We start from the raw sequence: 24975 nt of genomic DNA on the forward strand, positions 1-24975 counted from the left end.
GCATCACTTTTGTAACACATTGCTCCCAACACTGAATACAACCCACACTAGAACACAAATATAAACTCGACTCCTGCTCATTTCTAACCCTAACCCTGCTTTACAGAAGCTAGTTAGTATTAGCATGATCCCTGTGATCAGCAATGAAAAGGTAAGCTAACATTTCTATGATTAGTTAGGATTCTGTATCGATTGTGGATTTATCTACTGACATCCTTGGTCACACGCTCCCTGTTTGAACATGTACAATGTTGAAAAAAATGCGGGGTTTTAAACATCGTAGAGTGTACCGTTACTTACCAAGCTATCCATATGGGGGGGTTGTATTATTTGGGTTCTACTGCACACGTGCCATTTATGAGGTAACATGTTACAATTTTGAGACAGTAATATTGTAAGGTAAGGAATTACTTTAAAATAACAGTAACAATCTGTAATGTATTACAGTTTGGACAAGTTTGGACTTGCACAACACTGCTTAATATAACTACAGTATGCAAACACACACACACACACACACACACACTACAGGCAGCATCGTACATTGTCTTCCTGCTACAGGGTTTATTGAGTGGGCAGAGACGGAGTGAAACCCTCATGCTGCATCATGAATACCGTCCTAGTTTTAAATGCCGTCATCGCTCACGTTGATTTACACACAGGCAAACACGTACACACTTCATGCGGCAGTCTACAGTAATCCCATTTGTATGACACTGAAATATTGCTCTATCACGGCAATAAAAGTCGCTCCGTGCTGGATTTCGTAAAGCATAAAGAACAAGAGTTGTAAATGCTGATATTGCCTCTTTTATTATTTCTGGGTTTTTTTAAACTTACTTAAAGCTCTGCATTTTTTTTTTTTCCAATCGACAAACTTCCCGACAACATCATTCATCACTCTCTCATCCTGCATTTCCCTCATACTTAATGTATGTCTGCTGACCTCTGGGGACTTCATGTCTCTTTCGTCTGTGTCTGTTTCATTTAATCTATAGATCCTGACCCAGGAGGACTGGAATGTGGTTTTGTATAACGGCATGGCCTCGACCTCCCCGTGGGCAGCGCTCTATTTTGTTGCTCTCATGACATTCGGCAACTATGTGCTCTTCAATTTGCTCGTGGCCATCTTGGTTGAAGGCTTCCAGGCTGAGGTGAGAACAACTGTGTTATCATACATCAGGGGTGTCAAACTCATTGTAGTTCAGGGGTCACATACAACCCAATGTGATCTGAAGTGACCAATAAAATAATATAATAACAACATACAGTTGCGGAAAAAATTATTAGACCATCAAAAGTCATCAAAAACAATGGTTATGCAATGAAGTACCATGTGACTAAAACAGACAGAAAAGAAAACATGGAATACCTAAGAGCACTGTTTTTGTCAGTACAATGCCATAGATATTGATGTAAGAACTGAAGGGATTTTGGTTATTATCAAAAAAACATGGAAAATAGAAAATATCAGCTCTGAAATTAAACTCTTATGAGCTATTTTTGTCCAAACAAATGTACAATTACATCATGAAAATGTGAATAACCTGAACAACCATGTACAACCTGAGATTCTTCACGAAAAATAAGTGCAGTTTCAACAATATTATGTCTCTGCTTATTATTAACACAACTTGCAGTGTATTTACAATTGCACAAAATATTTAGTAACAGGTATAATATTGTTAAAATTGCATTTATTTTTCTTAAGACATTTCAGGTTGTTTATATTTTTGCAGATTATTCACATTTTATTGTCAAAAGATAGTTTGTAAATATGAACATTTTCATTTAATTTTGTTTTTTAACATTAAACCAAGAAGAAAATTTGGAGCTGCCATTATTTGTGGCTAATTTTTTTGACATTTAATATCTTCAGTGTCATTTTTGCGCTTTGCAAATTCATCCTGTGGGCCAGATTGCCCCCTTTGGCAGGGATGTTTGACATCCCTGTCATACTTCTTTTGGGTAATTCTATCCTTAGGACAGATCTGTGTGAAGAATACCATCTGTTCCCTAAAACCGCCTTACTTTCTGTTTATCTTTTTTAGAAATGCAATAGGGAATTTGTTTTTTTGGCTTTTTTTTCTGTGTAGATCTCAGTCTCTCTGCCTGTCTGACTTGGTAATTTTTCTAATCTTCATAATGTTTCCTCCAGACCAACAAAAAACATTAATTGCATCTGTTTTTACAAACCAGTACTACTTCTCTTTGAGTAAAATGAAGCAGCCCTTCTTTGTTGTACTGACCTTTAGCGCCTTAGTTATACCATAGGTTGGTAAATTTTGCAATCGAAACAGCCATTTTTGGACAAAAATAGAACAAGAAAACTAGATAGATAGATAGATAGATAGATAGATAGATAGATAGATAGATAGATAGATAGATAGATAGATAGATAGATAGATAGATAGATAGATAGATAGATAGATAGATAGATAGATAGATAGATAGATAGATAGATAGATAGTGTGAAAAAAGTAAAATTACATAATGCAAATGTGAACAACATGAACAACTTGACATTTCTCCGGAAAAATACTTGCAATTTCAACAATATTATCTCTCAGCTTATTATTAATACAACTTACAGATCACAGTGGATCTAAGAATGTACAAAATATTCAGTAACAGGCATTATATTGATGAAATTGTTATTATTTTTGTTAAGTCATTTCATATTTATTCAGGTAATTCATATTTTATTGTTAAAGGATAGTTTGTAAGTATTTTCATAATGCGATATTACTTTTTTCACTTTAAACTGAAAATTTGGAGTTATTAGATAGATAGATAGATAGATAGATAGATAGATAGATAGATAGATAGATAGATAGATAGATAGATAGATAGATAGATAGATAGATAGATAGATAGATAGATAGATAGATAGATAGATAGATAGATAGATATGTTTATTTGTCCTTTACAGCAAAGTTGTTCAAAGTTTTGGTGCATTTACAGAAATTTCAGAACTATACCAAAGAGAATGGTTACATGAATTTATTATCGTGTTGTGCAGCAAAAACTGACTGGTATGTGAAGGTTTCTCTTCAATGGAGGATTATCAACTTTTGTAAACTACTACTACTTCTATTTTTTTTTTATTCATTTAGAGTGTAGTCTACATTTTTACAACTGCATAACATCAGAATGACTTTATGGTTGTGACGCTACTAGCAAAATGTGTAAAAATAAATAAATAAGTATTGGGCCCAAGAGCCAAATGTGGCCTTGGAACCATAGGTTGACCACCACTGAGTTATAATAACAGATCAGGTTTTCATCAACATATTTAGTGCATTTGAAAGTAACACATCCGAAACATAAAATACCCTTTGTCAATTTTTCAAATTAGCGCTTTTTCCCAAATAGTCCAAGTAGACCCAGAATGTTACATTTTGTTCCACATGAAAAGAGTGAATATAAAGAGAGATGACCTGACATTACTTCATGCCAATGCAGAAAAGTGCAGCCACTTTGCTAAGCATCTATGTCAAGACACTGGGCGCATCCCAAAAAATATAATAATAATAGTAATAATAATAATAATAATAATAATAATAATAATAATAATAATAATAATAATTTTATTGTCAGGCGCCTTTCTAGAGACACAAGGACACTGTACACCATTCAAGAGTCAATAAAGCAGTGGATAAAAACAACATATAATAGGATAAAAGAAGTGCAGGACAGTGTAATAGCAGTGAAAGTTATTATAGTAATCCAAAAGAAAACTTTTTCTCAACCTATGTGGAAATTGTCATGGAAAGGAGAATGGCCGTGCTTACACTAGCTGGTTACGCGTCACTGAAGATATATGTAATGCTGTAGCCTAAGTGATGTCTGTAACCCGAGTAAACATGTGGTCCTGTGGTTGATGAATTACACACATCTGTACAAGTTTGTAATCGCATTTTAAGGCACAAATACCTGATTCAACTGCTGAGGATCCACTTCAGTTCAGTTTATTAAGACATCTGTGAATGAAGGAGTTGAAAATGAATAAATTAAATAATTATATATAAGTATAGGCCGTGAAGATCAACATGCTCTGCTGCATTTACCTCACATTTTACACCATCGAGTGTTTGAAGTACAAAATATATCAGCGTATCAGATGGATCAGACACACAATCCTATTATTGTGTATCTGTTTTTATCAGTTTTAGCATATTTTATCTTGTATATCTATACATTTTTACCTGTTTTATCATATCTTTTATTTTACCAATATCTTTGTGCACCACTTCAGGTACTTTGCGTTGCTATAAATGTAAATATGTGACATAAATAAACTTGACCTTGACCTTAACCCTTAAAAACCCAGAACTGTTTCTAATATTATTTTATATTACAGTTAACTTTTTCTAAATGATTTGTCACCATTTATTTTAGTTTAAGTCGAGTCATCCAATATTATTGAAGCTCTATTTCTTTGTATTTAGAGAATTCAGACTCTTATAATGGCTGACATGGGTCATTTCAGTCAGTTGGGAAACTTACAAAGTACCAAAGCACGTTAAAAAAGTAGAATATTAGAGTCACGTCCAGGTATGTCTAACAGAATCTGACCAGCCACAGATAGGTGTCTGAAAATAACTGTGATTATCTTAAATAAGGGGAATCAAAGGGTAGAGTTTCTACAGCCTGAAAACACAGGGAATGAGTAGATGTATTGATTTCATGTCTCAGACCGCTTGAATCACAATACGCTGAAACACCATCGTGAGGATTTTGCACAGTGATGCAACAAGCAGGGTTCATACGGGTGTTCCAAATCTTTGAAAATGCTTGAATTTCAAGGTCCAAAAAGTGCTTGAATTTCAGTTTAAGTGCTTGTGATTATAACTCTATGATGTGATTTATTTATTTATTATCTCTGCCAGGAGGTATTGTGATCCCTTTGCTTTGTGTGTTTGTGTACGTGTTTGCGTGTTTGTTTGTTTGTTTGTTTGTTTGTTTGTTAGTAAGATAACTCAAAAAGTTATGGATGGATTTTCATGAAATTTTCAGGAAATGTTGATACTGATACAAGGAAGAAATACTTAAATTTTGGTGGTGATTGGGGGGGGGGGTGTACATCTGTCTTAGCAGAGGTCTGCGCTCTTCGAGTGCTTTTCTTGTTTTTAATGTTAACTCTGCCAGGTTAGATGTCAAATCAAAGTCACTTATAGAGAGGTGAAACAGTTTGAAAAATAAAACTATGTCAAAAAAAAAAAGTTAGCGGGTGTTACATTTTCATCTTAATCTTTGTCTCGGTGTGAGTGTGTATAAACTGTGCATTCCCCATTAATTTCTAAAGGTTTTGCTATTATGAAACAGAATTTTTGATGTTTATAGCATAACATAATGATAAAAAGAGAGGAAAAAAAATCATGAGTATATGTTTTCCTGTAGATATGTATTTTACCCCAGTGATAAGGTTCTGTGTTGGAAAAATTTGAAAATTACCCTTAAAACTGCTTAAAAGTGCATGAATTTGACATTGAAAAATGTGTATAAAGCAACCAAGAGGTTGAATCTTCTTTTTCCAGAAATTCTGCAAACTGAATATTTAATTCACAAGAATGATCAAAATGCACATGATAAATAAAAATACTAAACTTAACCCATTCCTTTCTTCAACTCTGTTTATTACAGCCGTGTGTAAAGCAGCCAATAGCACCACCTTCAGAGTATAAGCTGCAAAGTACTTAACACATCTTTTCAGAACATTTCAAACTTTGGTCCAATTTTCCTTGATAGAAACATGTTGATTATTTAACCAAGAGAAAATCTGTGTAAATGCATGAAAAAGTCCATATATTCTAAATATGACACTAATACCACAAGAGCAGAATTAAAAAATGATGACTTATTGTTAAAAGCTTCTCCCAACCACAACAGTGTACATGCTTTATGAGCGCCCTTGTAAAACTTTTTAATTAACTCCCAACTGAACCAACTATGGGTCACGGGTCCAGAGCCTCCATTACCAAAGTGTCACATCTGGCAAGGGACCACTGCTTTTAGATGAAGATTACTACTGGGTCCAGAACGAACCCTCTGATCATTTTCACTCTCATCCAATGCCTTTATCACGTCTGACCCAAGTATATAGGACACCTCCAGCCATGAAAGTACCTTTAGAAGACCACTGCATAGTTCAGTTTTACATACAGGAATAAATGCAGAAAAAAATCTGAGTAAAAATAGAAATAATGTTGGCAGTACAGGAGGGAACATTCACTATTTACTGTTTGTTTGTTACTGCACATATTCGTAGCATATGGTCGCCTCCTTAGAAAAATGGCCCAAGTCATCATTTTCAAGTTTAAAAAAAAAAAAAAAAGATCATAAACTCTATATTTGGTTCACTTTCTTCTATTTTTTCACAAAACATAAATAAACTTGAAAATGATGATTTAGGCCATAATTTTAACCATTAACCCTTTTAAGCCTGCCATTATAATAAGCCTCCTAGGTGTTTTCATGTTTTCTTTGCAATAAAAGTGTCAGATAATATCTTTTTTGCCAATTCTTTTGCACATTTGTTTTCAGGAAGAACTTAAGTTTTAACATCTGGCAATTAATTGTCATTATTATAAATAATAAATGCTTAAAACAGTGTGTTTTAGTAAAAAAGAAAAAAATGGACTTGAAGTTTTTAGCATATTTATTATCAGAAACAACTGTAAATGTCCATTATGAAACTTTTTGAGATTGCAGAGTTAATGTTTCAACTATTTCTGCTCAAATATGCTTTTTTGGTCTTGAACATTTAGTATCCATATTATGGCTTCATTTTTTTTTTTTATTTCGAGGAGTTTTTTAGCCTGTGTGGAAGTCTCTGTAACAGTTCCTTTGTACTTGTAATAGAGTCCCACATTGCTGCAGTAAAGTGTTATATAGTGTCTGAAAGCTCAGGATCTCAGCTTTTTGATACCATTTGAATTTTGTGGATAGTGTTACAGGAGTTACAGTCATTTGAATGTGGTAAAGTGTAAAATGAAGCACCGGAGAGACTGCAGTTGTTAAAGGGTTAAAGACCCAAACAGCCACTGGCAACCAAAATAATTTACTGGTCTAAAATCTTTAATAACTTCTGAACCACTGAACCCATCAATATGTTGAAATAATTCAGGTAAAATGCAGTTATTCATCTTTCCATGGTCATCACCAGTTGTTTATTTATGTTTTGCTTTTTAACTCAATGCCGTTCTCACTATAAATATTTTTCGTCATTGTCCATTATTTTAACCCATTAAGAGCCAAACATCCACTGTCGACCAAAAGCATTGACTGATGTAAAATGTTTAATAACTTCTGATCCACTAAACCTATAAATATGTTGGGATAACTGATGTAAAATGCAGTTTGTCATCTTTTCATGATCATCAGATATGACCCATTTGGACGTTCAGAGGGTTTGTAGTGAACATAGAAACACTGTCATCTTCTACAACATTGATTCACTAGTAAAACCCAGAGAGTTAAACATGATTGTAGTTGAAGATGCTTGTTTTTATGTTCAGTTATTGAAATCTTAGCTGAAAAAGTCACTTTTTCTTCACTTTACTCAGTTTTTGATATAATAACCCTCAACTGTAATCAATCAGTAAATTAAGTATCGTCGGCTTCCTGATAAAACCTGCTATGTGACTTTTGGCAAATTTTACAGGAGAAACAAAAAACTGTTTATATAACAGGAAACTGTGAAATATGACCAAAAAAAAATCTGTTCCTTTAATGTTGGTACTTATAATGGAATGTAAACAACTTTCACAGGAGACTGAAATTTGAAGCTATAATAGGGGAGATAGCAGGTTTTTATTCCCAACCAAAAATGTCACTTAGCAGGTTTTATCGGGAAGCTGACGATATAGGACAATACCTGATTATCACTTAAAAAACACAAAATACAGAGCGTAATATTATAATAAATGGTGATAAATCACCTCAGAAAGATTAGGCAAGGCAAGGCAAATGTATTTGTATAGCACAATTCATACACAGGGCAATTCATAGTGCTTTACAAAAATGGAAAAGAAACAGGTTAAAAACACAATTACAATTAAAACATTATCAATAAAACATAAATAAATATATTAAATATAGAAAAAAAATTATTTGGGAACTGCCATTGAAGTCACACCGGGTCTTTATGGGTTAAGAAGGTGACGATAGGGGCTTTTTATTACTAGAATTACCTAAAAATTTCCATCAGTATTGCTTTTTTTATAGTAACTAAGTAGTTTTTCATAAAGGAAATGCTTTATGTTTTTTTGCTCAGCACATGTCTGATAAGGTTGTAGTTTCTTCTAACAGTGAGGTCTTGATCAGTCAGACTCCTAGAGTTCATGCAGAATAAGTCATACATAAGTGTTTTATAATAACTAATACGGAGCCAATAGTGCTAACACTCACACTGATAAACAACTAGTTAGTGGTGAATTTGTTTACCGTAATAAAGTGTTTTTGCATTGATGTTTGTGCATTTTATAGGGTGATGCAAATCGGTCCGAATCAGATGATGAGAAGAAATCAGACAACTTTGAAGAAGACGAGAAGGTGGAGCAGCTCAGAGACACTGGTAGGTTGTTTTTCATCCTCTACTGATGATGATGGTGATGATGATGATGATGATGATGATGATGATGAGTTAATGCCTGCTTCTCCACAGAGCTAAAGATGTACTCTCTAATGATGACAGCCAACGGTCATGTCGATCCTCGAGGCTCTATGGCTCCGCCCATAATCATGCGAACGGCGGCCACTCCCATGCCCACTCCTAAAAGCTCTCTGGGACCTGAGTCCGTCCTTGGTGACGACCTGATGTCTCAGGTGCTCGGGTTGTCTGAGGCTGGAAGTGGTCATGCAGAGTCTCGGCGGGCGAGCGCCACATCCTTGGAACCTTTACCCTATGACCAGCGTTCTGTGGTGAGTGACGTCAAACGTGGACCCGACACTCTGGGCCTTTTCATAAACCAGTGTTTAGGCCACGGGTGCCCAATCCTAGTCCTCGAGGGCCGGTATCTTGCATGTTTTAGATGTTTCCCTCTTCCAGTACACCTGATGGTCCTTACCAGGCTTCTGCAGAGCTTGATGATAGGCTTATCATTTGAATCACGTGTTGGAAGTAAGGATGTAACGATATGACAATTTCATATCACAGTTATTGTGAGCAAAATTATCATAGTCATCATTATTATCGCGGTCTTGTTGAAATTTGTGCTCATTGTACCTTCCATTGCAGAAACATTCAAATATTAACCCTTAATGGTCTGAGCCTCTTTTGGCTGTTTTTCAGTTCTTTTGATTTTGCCTTTATATACTATATAAACAAACGTTTACTATACCCATGTTTGGTATCTTGTTTTTCAGCACACCTTCATCTATCTCATCTGTCTATTATTATTTCTCTTTAACCTACTATATCAACACAAAAAGACAAAAAACACAAAAAAATATATAAAATCTGATTTGAAAAATGTATATAATTTATTGCATAAATAACACACAGATGCTTAACGCACCTTTTCATAGACTTTAAAAGTGAATATTGGTTCCAAATATTACGTATAGAAAATCAAAATTGTAATAAATTAAACCTTTAAAACTATACTGAAATATATGACATAAAAGCAGATCTTTACATAGGGTTTTTCCCCTAAAAGTGCAGTAATGAGACACGGTTATCATGATAATTAGAATTTAAACGGTAATACTAACCATCTGCAATTTTACCGCGGTTTATCATTATACCGGTAATCGTTACATCCCTAGTTGGAAGAGGGATACATCTGAAATATGTAGGATACCGGCCCTCGAGAACCATGATTGGACACCCCTGCTTTAGGCCATTAGGTTAGTTCTCCAAAACAACTGGTCAAATTAATTTCAAATTTTATCTGTAGGTTCCTTGGGATAATGTCTACAAAGTCCTTTCACAGTTTTGAGAAATTTTGATTTTGGAATTTTTGCTGAATTTTTTGAAATATTAAAAATTATATATGTATGTTGGTGGTTTATAACATGGAGATGGTCAAAGATATCAATATAGGTACTATTGAGTACTAATAGGAAGTCATATATAGACTTTCATTTGGGTCCATGACCTTTGACCTTGAGTGACCTTGAAAGGTCAAACTCAAGGTCACCAATGTCTACATTTCAACACTTCCCTTCTCTGAAACTACTGGTCAAATTAATTTGAAATTTTTTATGTAGCTTCCTTGGGTCAATGTCTACAAAGTATTTTTTTTTTTTTTTTAATATAATGAATGTGCCTTTTCTTATAATGGACCATATTTTAACAGCTTATAAAATGGAAGTGCTTTGAGATATCAATATAGTTACTATTGAGCACTGATAGGAAGTCATATATGGACTTAATTTAATTAGTTGAGTTCTCCTCCAGTGAAAGTACTACCCACTTCTATTGGGAGATTGATCTCCTGTATCAAGACCAAAGGACTGTAACATAGCGGCGAAACCTGACAACCTCACAAATTCAACTTGTTATTGATACTTGATAGAACATGCTGGTGAGATACAGGGACACTGGTGCTATTTTTTAGTTTAGTTTATGTATTTCATTCATAAAAAGAAAGAAGACAGAAGTGAACTAAGCCGGATGTGTATGTACAGTTCGCTTGATATTTTTTCAAAGATTCTATTTCATCTGAATTCCAAGTACTGCGCTTAAACCCAAATTTTAGGTCCTTGTACTACAGTATTTACATTTTAAATAACTGCACCTGTTCTCCATTTCTTGTCAGAGGTTTGGTCTACAGTCAAAAGATATTCAGTTTAGTGTCACAGAGGATAAAAGAAACACAATATGCACATTTAAGAAGATGAACTCTGAGAATTTTTACGTTTTTTTCTTTGAATTTTACTCACATTTATTCATTATTATTAAAATAGTTAACAATTGATTTAGCAGGATTAAGCATCCCTTTGTGGGTTATGGGTTGCTGAATCAAATCATCTCTTTAAAGTCATTCATTCATTCATTCATTCATTCATTTTCTGAACCCGCTTTATCCTCACAGGGGTCACTGAAGCCTATCCCAGCTACTTAAGGCGAACTTAACTCTTTTTAGATTAGTTGGAATATGCAGCATCACAAAGTTGAAAACAGATTTGTTTTTCTGAGTTCATGAAAAATTTATCTTGTAGGCGTTTTTTCTCACAGAGATGCTACAAATATGTGATGTTCTTCCAGAATATGATTCTTTGCTGTAGATGAAAGAACCTGCAGTAAACTATAAAATTTAGCAGTTACATCAATCCAAAAACATAATAACTGACCATTTTCCCACATAATGACTACTATTTTCACTTTTCATAGTTTAAAGGCCTTGTATGTAACTGTTAGCTTATGCTAAGCTAACAGTTGCTAGTGTTGCACAATGTTATGGCTGTAGAGGAGCAGAAGAGAGGCACTGAAGAATTTGGTGGTGAAAAGGATTGCTACAGAAAAAAATGATTCCTATACCAAAAAATCAGTATGTTAGCAAGTGCCAAGCAATTCAAAGACAGGTGTTGTTTCAGAAGTGGCTCTCAGCACAAAACATACCATACCTTTTCCTGGTGTTACTCATACTTTTAAGGTTAATAATGCAGAATTTTCACCCATAGTGGCTTTAGTGTTGCAGCTGAAATAAAAGATATGACTACTTCTTCCACTTATCCACGCCATAATCAATCTTCTTCCATTTTCCAGAGTCTCTCCAGTCCCGGCCGGCGCTCCCCTGTTCCTCCCCGTGGCTCTGGCAGCTCATGGGGAAGCCGTCGCTCCAGCTGGAACAGTCTAGGAAGGGCACCGAGCCTCAAAAGGCGAGACACCAGCGGGGAGAGGGAGAGCCTGTTGTCCGGGGAGGGAGGAGAGGAGGAAGACGGCGGAGAGGACAAGGGCGAGGCGGGGGTTGGAGTTATGGCCGGAGACAACAACAGACTCCGTCCGGCATCTTTGGAGCTGCTGCAGGCGTCGACGCTTTGCCCTTCTATTATAACGGAGTATGGGGACTGTAATGGGAGGACCCTGACCTATGAACCCAACTTAAACACTGACCCAAAGGATGATTCCTCGCCTGAAGATGACATAGATGATGATGTAAGTTAACCGTGAGTCAGAGCCTTAACAGGAAATGGAAACAAGGGAATCTGACGACAGATCCATGTGTAGTTTTTGATTTTCTATAGTGGGGATGTCAAACATACGGCCTGCGGGTCAAGACCAGCCCCATAAGAGTCCAAAGTGGCCTGGGGGGGTAAATTTTAAAACTCATTTTAGTTCAGGTGCCCAATGTATAATGTACTATATATGTATTTGTTACATATGTACAATATACAATATGGGATATATATGCATAATATACTATAAATAATGACTAAATATTGAAATTTCCCTAAGGAATGAATAAAGTATCTATCTATCTATCTATCTATCTATCTATCTATCTATCTATCTATCTATCTATCTATCTATCTATCTATCTATCTATCTATCTATCTATCTATCTATCTATCTATCTATCTATCTACCTACCTACCTACCTACCTACCTACCTACCTACCTACCTAAATAATAAGTCCAAATTTTCTGTTTAAAGTAAAAGAAGTAATATTACATTATGAAAATACTTACAAACTATCCTTTAACAATAAAATGTGAATTGCCTGAACAAACATGAAATGACTTAAGAAAAATAATAACAATTTCATCAATATAATGCCTGTTACTGAATATTTTGTACATTCTTAGATCCACTGTGATCTGTAAGTTGTATTAATAATAAGCTGAGACATAATATTGTTGAAATTGCAGGTATTTTTCCAGAGAAATGTCAAGTTGTTCATGTTATTCACATTTGCCTATTGTAATTTTACTTTTTTCACACTACAATTAGAACATTTTGATTATTACTTATAGATTTTTATGCATTATTTTACTGGTCCAGCCCACTTCAGATCATGTTAGGCTGAATGTGGCCCCTGAACTAAAATAATTCTGACACCCCTTAACTGGTCATTCTAAATCACCCATAGGTGTAAATGTGAGAGTGAATGGTTGTTCGTCTGTATATGTCCTCACAACCCTCTAGAGCGCAGGTGTCAAACATGCGGCCCGGGGGCCAAATCTGGCCCTCCGAAGGGTCCAGTCCGGCCCTTGGGATGAATTTGTTAAATGCAAAAATTACGATATTAACAGTCCTTTTATTTCAGGTTCCACATTCAGACCAATTCAATCTCAAGTGGACAGGACCAGTAAAATACTATCATAATAACATAGAAATAATGACAACTCCAAATTTTTCTCTTTGTAAATGTAAATATTTTCATGTATTTACACTAAAATGAAGTATAATTTCGCAAAAAATGTGAATAACCTGAACAAATATGAACAACCTGAAATGTCTTAAGAGACGTAAATACAATTTTAACAAGATTCTGCCTGTTACTAAATGTTTTGTGCGTTTGTAGATCCACTGTGATCTGTAAGTTATAATGTACATATGTAAATGATAAACTGAGGCAGAATATTGTTAAAATTACACTTATTTTTTCAGTTTGTTCATGTTATTCACATCTTTTGAAAGGATAGTTTGTAGATGTAAACCTTTACATAATGTAAATTTGCTTTTTTCACTCTAAAACAGGGGTGTCAAACTCATTTTAGTTCAGGGGCCGCATTCACCCCAATTTGATCTCCAGTGGGCCGAACCAGTGAAATAATAACAGTGAAAAAAGTAAAATTACATTATGATCAGGTTTACATCTACAAAGTTTCCTTTAAAATCTGAATAACATCAACAACTTGAATTGTCTTAAGAAAAACAAGTGCAGTTTTAACAATATTCTGCCTCGGTTTATCAGTTTATCATTTACACATGTGCATTACAATCGCACAAAACATTTAGTAACAGGCAGAATATTGGTAAAATTGCATTTATTTTTCTTAAGACATTTCAGTTTGTTCATATTTGTTCAGGTTATTCACATTTTTTATAAACGTATGGTTTGGTAATGTAAACATTTTCATGTAATTTTACTTTTTTTACACCAAAAAAACAAAGAGAGAATTTGGAGTTGTCATTATTTATAGGTTATTATGATAATATTACTAATAATTTATTACTAATAATAATAATTTTACTGGTCTGACCCACTTTAAATCTAATTGGTCTGTAAGTGTCTGTATGTGGAACCTGAATTAAAATGATTTTGACACCATTGATTGTTAATATCTTTAGTGTAATTTTTTGCATTTTACAAATTCATCCCACGGGCTGGATTGGACCCTTCGGCGGGCCGGATTTGGCCCCCGGGCCGCATGTTTGACACCTGTACTCTAAAACATAGAGAAAAGTTTGGAGTTGACATTATTTATATATTATTATGTTATTATTTTACTGGTCCAGCCCACTTCAGATCAGATTTAGCTGAATGTGGCCCCTGAACTACACTGAACAAAAATATAAACGCACCACTTTTGTTTTTGCTCCCATTTTTCATGAGCTGAACTCAAAGATCTAAAACTTTTTCTGTGTACACACAAGGTTTATTTCTCTCAAATATTGTTCACAAATCTGTCTAAATTTGTGTTAGTGAACACTTCTTCTTTGCTGAGATAATCCATCCACCTCACAGGTGTGGCATATCAAGATGCTGATTAGACAGCATGATTTTTGCACAGGTGTGCCTTAGGCTGGCCACAATAAAAGGCCACTCCAAAATGTGCAGTTTTATCACACAGCACAATACCACAGATGTCACAAGTTTTGAGGGAATATGCAATTGGCATGCTGACTTCAGGAATCTCCACCAGAGCTTTTGCCTGTGAACTGAATGTTCATTTCTCTACCATAAGCCATCTCCAAAGCTGTTTCAGAGAATTCATGAAGAAGACTGTGCGAGGAAAATGGTGGTCACACCAAATACTGACTGGTTTTCTGACCCCCCTGGACCACCCAATACAGTAAAAGTGCACATTTTAGAGTGGCCTTTTATTGTGGCCAGCCTAAGTCACACCTGTGCAATAATCCTGCTGTCTAATCAGCATCTTGATATGCCACACCTGTGAGGTGGATGGATTATCTCAGCAAAGGACAAAGGAGAAGTGCTCACTAACACAGATTTAGACAAATTTATGAACAATATTTGAGAGAAATAGGCCTTTTGTGTACATAGAAAAAGTTTTAGATCTTTGAGTTCAGCTCATGAAAAATGGGAGCAAAAACAAAAGTGGTGCGTTTATATTTTTGTTCAGTGTAAAATGAGTTTGACATCCCTGCTCTAGAGGGTTAATTGATTATGGAAAATGAATCAATGAAACCCCCACCCAAAAAAACCCTGTCTCTGAAAACATGGTCAGAAAACATTTAAAAAGTGCTTGACATGGCTTTCATTATGCATTTTAGTATCGTGCATGAATCATACATCAGTAATACTTCCATTTTATGCATGATCAATGATGACGAACATGCACAGGTAGTCAAAATTCACGACAATCATAACATATTCCACAAAGCTCAGCTCCTGATGATACTGACCTGAGAAATTAGAAAACTGACCCAGATGAAGGATAGTGGTGCTGATGTTTTCCTGTAGGTCTGGTTTACAGGTTTGCTTATTTCTGCTGTTTCATACTGTTTTTTTTAATTTTTTTTTTGCCTCTTATCTAATTTCTTAATCACTTAATCCATAAAGACCCAAACATCCACCACCAACCAAAAGCATCTACTGATCTAAACTGCTTAAAACCCGTTGATCCACTAATCCTATCAATCAATGGCGGACCGTGCATTTCACACCTAGGCCTTCAGTAGTGCACCATCTGAATCAATGCACCACTCAATAACTATTTTATAGTTATAAAAACCATCTTATTATGCAGAAGTGCAGTATAAAGAACCATTGCATTGCAGATAGATAACTCGTGTAGCCACAATAAATGCCTTTACTGAATAAACAAACCTGGGGTGCACACATCTCCTTCTACTGTCGCTACAACTGCGACACACACAAAGCCTCGGTCACAAATACCGTTACGAATGGCTACGAACACTCTGCAAGTAGATCTCAAGAACACATTACGGTGTTATTAGGGGTCCCGTACGACATTCACACGAACGAACGCACAGACAGGTGGACATAAGGTGCAGTGCAGCAGTAGTACGACATTTGTGGCGTTCTTAGAGGGGTTGAATACAAACTGTTAAGGCGGAGTGAATGACTGGTCTCAAGCGCACGGTGCAGAACACATAAAGAATAAAGTCTTTTATTAACAGAAAAATAAACTTGACTCCCCACCCACCTCATTTTCATACTTTTATTCACGTTTGTTTCCTCCAGGTTCAGAACGTCATATCTCTGGTTGTATTTACTCTATCAACATAAAATAAAAAGTGGGAGAGTGTTTCATATCCGTACTTTCGAATGCAGTTATCCCTAGTGGTCTACATGACCGACTTCTGATACTATGACATGTTGAAAATGTCATGTGATTCAGTCACAGGGCTGTGACTGTTGACAAAATTGAAGAAAAAACAACAAAACAGGCAACAAAATGTACAAAAATAGGTAGCAAAATGAAGAAAAATAAATAAAATAACGAGTAAAATAATTTCAAATGAACAAAAAAAAAGATCACATAATAAGTGCCATGAAAAAAGCAAGGGTGTAGACCTGGGAGAGACAAAAAAAAAACATTTGGAAGTTGATTAATCTGGCTTCTCGGCCTCTGTTTCTATATATTTATTCCTCCTCTTACCCACGTCTCCTTTGTCTTCCTTGTCCTTTGTCAGTCTGTTACTTTGAGATATTATTGCGTGTGTTTTGTGTTGAAATCCAGGAGGGACACTAATTGTCATCCGTGTAATTGATTGGCTTGGACAGCGTTTCTTGTCTCAGTGGGTGTGTATGTACAGTTCTCTTGGTTTCGCCTTTGCCGTGGCGTACCGTGTACTCCCCTGGTGGTTTTGGGTGACCTCTGCTATGGCAGTGATGACGGGTTTATTGCCTCTAAATTGAATTTATAAAGCCATGAAATCCTCTGAAACAAAAAGCGTGTCCCTGGGCACATTGACAGACCCTCTGCCAGTGTATTCACATATGGGTGTGTATTTATACTGTGTGTGTCTTTGTGTCTGTGTGTCATCACCGGGTCCATATGGTGAGGTGAATAGTAAATACTGTACATGTGGTTCTGTGTGTGTCTGTGTCAAGGATTATGGATCACAACTCCAAGGATAACCCAGTTTACGCTTTCGACACAAAAGTACTTGCAAAGGCGGGAGTGTGCCGAATAAGCAGTGTGTGTGTGTGTGTGTGTGTAGGTGTGTGTGAGGTTTAACTTCGGGCTGTTTTTAATTAGAATGGTGAAATCAGAAACCTGTGCACCTAAGCGTTCCTGTGTTTGTTTTATTACACACTTTAATGAGTTTCACTATACTTTGTATTGAGCTCATAGACCAGCTGAGCAGGGAGTCTGCCTGTTGTGGTCCAATTATCTCCATCTTCACTTATACAAGAAAACACTTGTTTATTGTGCTGCGTAGATTTCACTGTGGAAAGGGTTAGCATCAGCAACACTGGCAAATGTCTTTTTTCTTTTGTAATTTAAGTTTTTATTGGTTTGACCATATTTTTAGTCATTTACAAAAAGGAAAAAACAAGGTGAAAAAAAAAAGACAAAAAGGAAATCAAAAAAACAATTCAACTAACAACTTATAAAGGCAGCTGCAAAAATCCTCCCCCAGCACCCCCATAATTCTTATACACATGTATACATACATGTACAGCATGTACGCAAATGTTTAAACTCTTGTTTTTTAATGCATAGAGCTCATAATACAGCTATTGAAGCTTTCATGTAAGATCAAAATGCATTTATTTACATTTTATGTGTTTTGTTCTTTTTTTTAATTACCTCCGCCAAGGAGGTTATGTTTTTGCCAGGGTTTGTTTGTTTGTCTGTCTGTTTGTTTGTCTGTCCGTTAGTGTGCAACATAACTCAAAAAGTTATGGACAGATTTTGATGAAATTTTCAGGGTTTGTTGGAAATGGGATAAGGAAGAAATGATTAAATTTTGGTGGTGATCGGGGGTGGGGGGGCCCACGGGGGGGCAAAAACATAACCTCCTTGGCGTGGGGGGGCCCATGGGGGGGGCCACTGATCAGCCTTGGCGGAGGTCTGCGCTCTCCGAGTGCTTCTAGTTTAAATATCTTTTTATTTTACAAAAGCAAGTCATCCAGATACAGTACAAGCATAGTGATACTGGGTCTTACTTTTTGTAATTCTCCTTTGTGCACTCCTCCCACCCTCCATCCCTGAAGGAATAAACCAACTAAACACATTCAAAAGTAACAGGCAAAAAACATATATGTATATATATATATATATATATATATATATATATATATATGTATACAGGGTGTGGAAGCAAAATTTACAATGAACATTTAGTTGTTTTTTCTCAGCAGGCACTACATCAATTGTTTTGAAACCAAACATATATTGATGTCATAATCATACCTAACACTATTATCCATACCTTTTCAGAAACTTTTGCCCATATGAGTAATCAGGAAAGCAAACGTCAAAGAGTGTGTGATTTGCTGAATGCACTCGTCACACCGAAGGAGATTTCAAAAATAGTTGGAGTGTCCATAAAGACTGTTTATAATGGAAAGAAGAGAATGACTATGAGCAAAACTATTATGAGAAAGTTTGGAAGATACTATTAAAGAAGAATGGGAGAAGTTGTCACCCGAATATTTGAGGAACACTTGCGCAAGTTTCAGGAAGCGTGTGAAGGCAGTTATTGAGAAAGAAGGAGGACACATAGAATAAAAACATTTTCTATTATGTACATTTTCTTGTGGCAAATAAATTCTAATGACTTTCAATAAACTAATTGGTCATACACTGTCTTTCAATCCCTGCCTCAAGATATTGTAAATTTTACTTCCCCACCCTGTATATATATGTATATGTATATGTATATCTATATCTATATCTATATCTATATCTATATCTATATATCTATATATCTATATATATATATATATATATATATATATATATATATATATAAAATCATCATCATTGCAATAATAACAGTAATAAGGGTAGCAACATAAGCATGAGCATAGTAATCCATGCTGTAACATAAACAGCAGTAGCAGGACAGTATTCATGGCGTACAAACTCAAACTTTCTCCATACCAGAGAGTAAAGGCAACCAAAATTCTTGAAAGAGGTGGCTATGATTATATTTATCCAAAGTCAGTTTTTCTAAAGGTAAAAAAGAAGACAACTGATCATGGAAAATCTTAAAAGATGGAGGGGAATCATTCTTCCAAAATAAAAGTATGCATTTCTTTGCAAAGTAAGTGATCAAAATTATTATCCTGCATTTTTTATGATCTAACTGTAAATTATATGTGTCATTTAGTAAATATGAACTACTGCTTAAATCAAATTGTAAGTCCAAGACTGATTGAGTGAAAGAGTGAATTGAGCTCCAATAACTTTTTAAAAGGTGGTAGACCCAGAACATGTGCATGAATGTCCCCTCCCTCTTTTTGCCTCTATGGCACACTAATGAGATATCCCTTGATATTCCATGCATTTTTATTGGCGTTAGGTAGATTTTGTGGATGAATTTACAATTAGCTTCCTTAATTTTCTTATTCTTTTTTTTTTTTTTTATCTTGTTTATTGAACAGGTTAAAAGCAGAGCTATGTATTTATTAGTTTTATATAGGGTATGGCATAAGAATATGACTAAAAGTTACTGAAATTAGCTCTTTTGCAGAATGCGTTTAGCTGTTTAGTTTATGTAGTCTTGATACAGCACAAGTAGATATTAGATACTAATGCAACCTTGCTGTTCTTGATCAAAAATATGAAGTTTTAGGGTTAATTTTTAGTTAAAATGTTTCAAAACGTATCTATACAGGATTGATAATGGGTCCTGAATTGTACTTTTCATACAATATTTTCCATTTTTACCCTTAAAGACCCAAAAGTATCCTTCATTCATTCGCCATCTGAACCCGCTTTATCCTCACTAGGGTCGCAGGGGTCGCTTGAGCCTATCCCAGCTACTTATGGGCAAAGGCGGGGTACACCCTGGACCAGGGGCGGGCAACCTGTGGCTCTTGGGCCCTTTTCAAGTGGCTCAACACTTATTTTTTTTCCCAAACATTGCTATTGTCGTCACAACCATAGAGTCATTCTTATGTTATGTTACACCAAATTAATTAAAATAAGAAGTAGGGGTAGTAATTGTGGTATTTCTACTATTACTACAACTGTGTATAATTCCTCCTTATAACCACATGATTAGATAATAATTATTATAATTACACACAATATTTTGCTGTTTACTTATTATCAGATTGATAATATTTGTCTAGTACATAGCCTATTGTACAACTTGCTTGTTCTAACTGTGTAACTGAACAACTTTAACACACATTTTCCTCTGGAATTATTTCTGTAAATGCATTGAAATGTTGATTTATTCTCTACACATTCCATACAACCTCATCCTAAAGAGCTTCATAACAGTCACCACTTTGAGGTAAAACATATGAGAGTATCTTTTGGCTCCAGACTGTTTTTTTTATTTATTTTTTTTATTTCTGTCTTAAAATAGCTCATTAGATACCAAAAGTTGCCACCCCATGCTCTGGATGAATCACCAGTTCATCGCAGGGCTGACATATAGAGACAAACAACCAATCACTTGCACATTCACACCTATGGGCAATTCAGATTAACCAATTAACCTATCAGCGCATGTCTGTACCAAAAGGATCCACTGATCTAAAATGGTTAATACGTTCTGATCCACTAATCCTATCAATACATGTAAATAATTCAGGTAAAATGGGGTCAGATGATCATTTCTGGGTAGAAAAGGAAGGTCGTGACATCACGTGTTGATGTCCTATTACACACTGTAGCCATAAAGTTGAAAAAAAAAAAAAAATGTGTACGTCTTCTCATGATATGAATTTGACAATGTGATTTATTCCTGGTGGATAAAGTATAACTGATGACTGATCTGTATAAATAGGAATAAAAAGAGGCATGTGTGATTTTCTACTGTGGACAATAAACACTGTTTGTTACTGTTTTGGCTGACTTTAATTTTTTTTTTTTTTTCCCTGTACTTTCTCTCCTGTACAGAGTTCCTTTTGCTTTTTTATCAAGAGGGAGCTCCATAACATGAAGCCCCGCTGGTGTAAAGAACATGAAGACTGGAACCTATATCTGTTTTCTCCAGAGAGCCGGTAAGTCACACACACACCCGCACACACACACACACACACACAAACACACACATTAGACAAATGTAATCACTCTTTTTTCCTCCTCTTTACTTCCACTTTCTTTATTTCATTATCTCCGTCCCCCCTCTCTCATTTTTCTTCTCTACCGTTGCTTTCTCGGTGCTAATTGTTTGGTCGATAGCGTTAACTGACCATTGACATTTTATGGATGACTCTGTGTGTGTGCGCGTGTTTTTCTGTGTATATTAGATTACGTGTGTGGTGCAAAGCGACGATCTCCCACAAACTGTTCGACCATGTTGTATTGGTTTTCATCTTCCTCAACTGCATCACCATCGCTCTGGAGAGACCTGGCATAGATCCAACAAGCCCTGTAAGACACACACACACACACACAATCTCACACACATACACACAAAATACACAACAACATGTCTACAGACCTTTCGTTTGCTCTTACAGGTTTTTCCACTATTATTGCAACAAAATGAACTTGAAGAATTTTTTATTCTTTACTAACCAATAGATTGAACTGTTCAGTGACGATTCTGAATTTTTCCCCAATTTTCCCCAAACTCACAATTTTCCTACAAACTCCAGTCTAGCATGTTGAACTGATTGTTATAAAATTAATATCAATACAATATTCATGCTTTAAGCAGTATATAAATATAATCACACAACAATGAGAATGGACTGTTTATATTCCAGTAAGTTTATGTTTCTACAATAGCTCAAAACAGACTTTTATTTATTTTCTTTTTTTTTTTTTTTTTTTTTTTTTTTTTTTTTTTTTATAGCCTAATGTGCATTCTGTCACTTATTATAGCTTTGGAAATAAGTACCTGTGATTTTCAGTAGAAACAGTCCTTTCATGAACTGTTTTTTAATAACATGTTCTCGGAATATTAATTGTTTATGTTTTTCTAAATCCTCCTGAAACCAAAAAATGTATTTTTGTTCTTTGTAGGAGACAAGAGTTTCACAGTTTCAGCAAAAATTAACACACATATTCTCAGATTATATTATATTATATTATATTATGTTTATTTGATGTATTACTGAATAGATCTGGCTGGGCTTTGCTGTCATTCATGTAAAAACAGATTTGTCTGTATTAAATTGTTAAGTCAGTTTGTAATCTGTACTTTACCAGATTTTAATATTTATCTCACATTCATGACAATTGTCAACTTTTCACTACTTTTTTATTTGGTAGTTCTTCTTGGTTCAGCTGGACTAGTTTAGCTCTTTTGAAAACGTTTCATCTGTTATCCAAGAGACTTCTTCAGATATGTTCCACAGAACTGAAGAAGTCTGTTGGACGTTTTCAAAAGAGCTAAACTAGTCTAGTTGAACCAAGAAGAACTACCAAGAAGAACAATGACCTGGGCAGATGAGAACCTGCACAGACATTTTCAGTACTTTGCCACATTTTTTTTTTTTTTTTCCTGAAGCTGTGCATGTGCACCAGTGTTAACATTCTTATGACAAAAAAAGTCCACAAGAGACAAACCCCACACTTGCTGTAACAGGACTTCAGTGGGTCAGGGTTTCAGTTGGTTTCAATGTCCATCTTCAATATTAAATATCATTAAAATTCACAGACTGAACATTTACAGTAACAGCCTCATTATATACAGGTTGATATGTTGTTGTTTTTTTCTTGCAGGAGCGCATGTTTCTGAGTGTGTCAAACTATGTATTCACTGTGATCTTCTTAGCAGAGATGGCCATTAAGGTAAACATTGCAGTAATGTTTATTCTTTAACATCACAAACAGTTTCCATGTTAGAACTTTGATTTACTACTTCATTCATACTTAACCAATAAAGACCCAAACAACACCATCGACCAAAATCATCTACTGATTCACTAATTTCATCAATTCATGTAAATAATTGCTGTAAAATGCAGTTTATCATCTTTTCATGGTCATCAGATATGACCCATTTGGACATTCAGAGGCTCCGTAGTTACCATGGAAACACTGTCATCTTCTACAACACTGATTCACCAGTAAAACCCATGGAGTTGGATTAATGACAGTGGATGGATAAATAAGTTTATATAAATACAGTATATCTAAAATTAGTAAAAAATTTACAAGCTATTAAATAATGTGAAAAAATAAGCAATTAAATTTGTAAAATGAAGTAAGAAAAGAATGAAACAAGCAATGAACGTAAACAGTCAACATGACCAATAAAATGAACAATACCGAAAAAAAAAAAAAAAAATTCATCAAAATTATTAGTAACATGAACAAATTAAGCCCCAAACTGAACAAAATTGAAGAAATAATAAATAATAATAATAAAAATAATAAAATAGGCAAAAATAATGTACAAAATAATGTACAAAATAAGTAATAAAATGAAGAAAAATCAATAAAACAACAAGTAAAATGAATAAAAATGATAAAATAATAAGTGCCATGAATAAAGTAAGGGTGTAGACACATGTTTTATGTTCAGTTATTGATATTTTTTCTGAAAAAGTCCCTTTTCTCTTTTTTGATATAATAACCCTCAACTTTACTGAACGTGATGAGTAAATTCAATACCTGATATTCACTGGAAAGTGCAAAATAAAGGAGGTTATATCAATCCAATCCAACTTTATTTGTAAAGCACTTTAAAAAACAAGCACAGTGGATGAAAGTGCTGTACAGAAAAATAAATAAAAACCAAAATAACAGAGTAAAATACAAGAATAGATTAAGAGACAAAGAACAACTGTAAAAATAAATAAATAAATAAATAAAAATACAGAAGAATAGATAAAACCTAAATGAAAGAATAAAATACGAGAATACATTAAAACATGAAAAGCTGTACAGTTAAAAACAACAAATAAGCACAATAAACCATTGTATATTATATTATTATACATAATATTACAATAAATGGTGATAAAACACTTAAGAAAGGTTAAAATATAGAGAAACATTCATTTGGGAACTGACACCAAAGTAGTTCTGGGTCTTTATGGGTTAAATGATGCCACAGTTGGGGTCACTGTTTTGTGTTTTCACAACAGGTTATCGCTCTGGGTTTCTGCTTTGGGAAGCAGACGTACCTTCAGTCCACTTGGAATATTCTGGACGGTTTGTTGGTGTTTGTGTCTCTGGTCGACATTCTGGTCACTGTAGCCTTTACTAGTGAAAACAAGATCCTGGGTATCCTCAGAGTCCTGCGTCTGCTGCGTACATTACGTCCACTGAGGTGTGTTGTGCATTTCTGTGTGTATATAGAGGTTAGTGTTGTGTGTATGCCTGTGAGTTGTAGGTCCGTATACAAGCGTCTAAATGCGGACACTTTATTTTATGCGTGTGACTTTTATTTGTGCCTACAGTCGGTGGTGTTTACAGCCGCTTATGTTTATGTTGGTGTGTTCCAGGGTGATCAGTCGAGCGCCTGGGCTGAAGCTGGTTGTGGAGACGCTCATCACGTCTCTCAGACCCATCGGTAACATCGTCCTCATCTGCTGTGCTTTTTTCATTGTCTTCGGTATCTTGGGGGTGCAGGTAAGTTAACATAGTTCTTAAATTCATCAGAGATTAGCTGAAATTATGCGCAATAAGTCATGCAGTAATCTGTTTCGCAATAATAATGCAATATTCTTTCAATATTTATCAAAATATAAATGCACTATTTTTATATAGACTTGGTT

General features: G+C 35.0%; 1 protein-coding gene across 1 annotated transcript in view; it reads left to right on the forward strand.

The window, feature by feature from the left end:
• Nucleotides 1-24975, forward strand: part of cacna1ha (calcium channel, voltage-dependent, T type, alpha 1H subunit a) — a 351881-nt gene that overhangs the window by 273316 nt on the left and 53590 nt on the right. Inside the window, exons 15-23 of the mRNA XM_030141355.1 lie at nucleotides 999-1154; nucleotides 8491-8578; nucleotides 8669-8925; nucleotides 11717-12106; nucleotides 21197-21300; nucleotides 21550-21673; nucleotides 22973-23041; nucleotides 24343-24527; nucleotides 24703-24829. Coding sequence (XP_029997215.1) covers nucleotides 999-1154; nucleotides 8491-8578; nucleotides 8669-8925; nucleotides 11717-12106; nucleotides 21197-21300; nucleotides 21550-21673; nucleotides 22973-23041; nucleotides 24343-24527; nucleotides 24703-24829 — 1500 coding nt within the window. The remainder of the gene's footprint in view (nucleotides 1-998; nucleotides 1155-8490; nucleotides 8579-8668; nucleotides 8926-11716; nucleotides 12107-21196; nucleotides 21301-21549; nucleotides 21674-22972; nucleotides 23042-24342; nucleotides 24528-24702; nucleotides 24830-24975) is intronic.

Source organism: Sphaeramia orbicularis, chromosome 8 (assembly GCF_902148855.1).
Source record: "Sphaeramia orbicularis chromosome 8, fSphaOr1.1, whole genome shotgun sequence".
NCBI lineage: Eukaryota > Metazoa > Chordata > Actinopteri > Kurtiformes > Apogonidae > Sphaeramia > Sphaeramia orbicularis.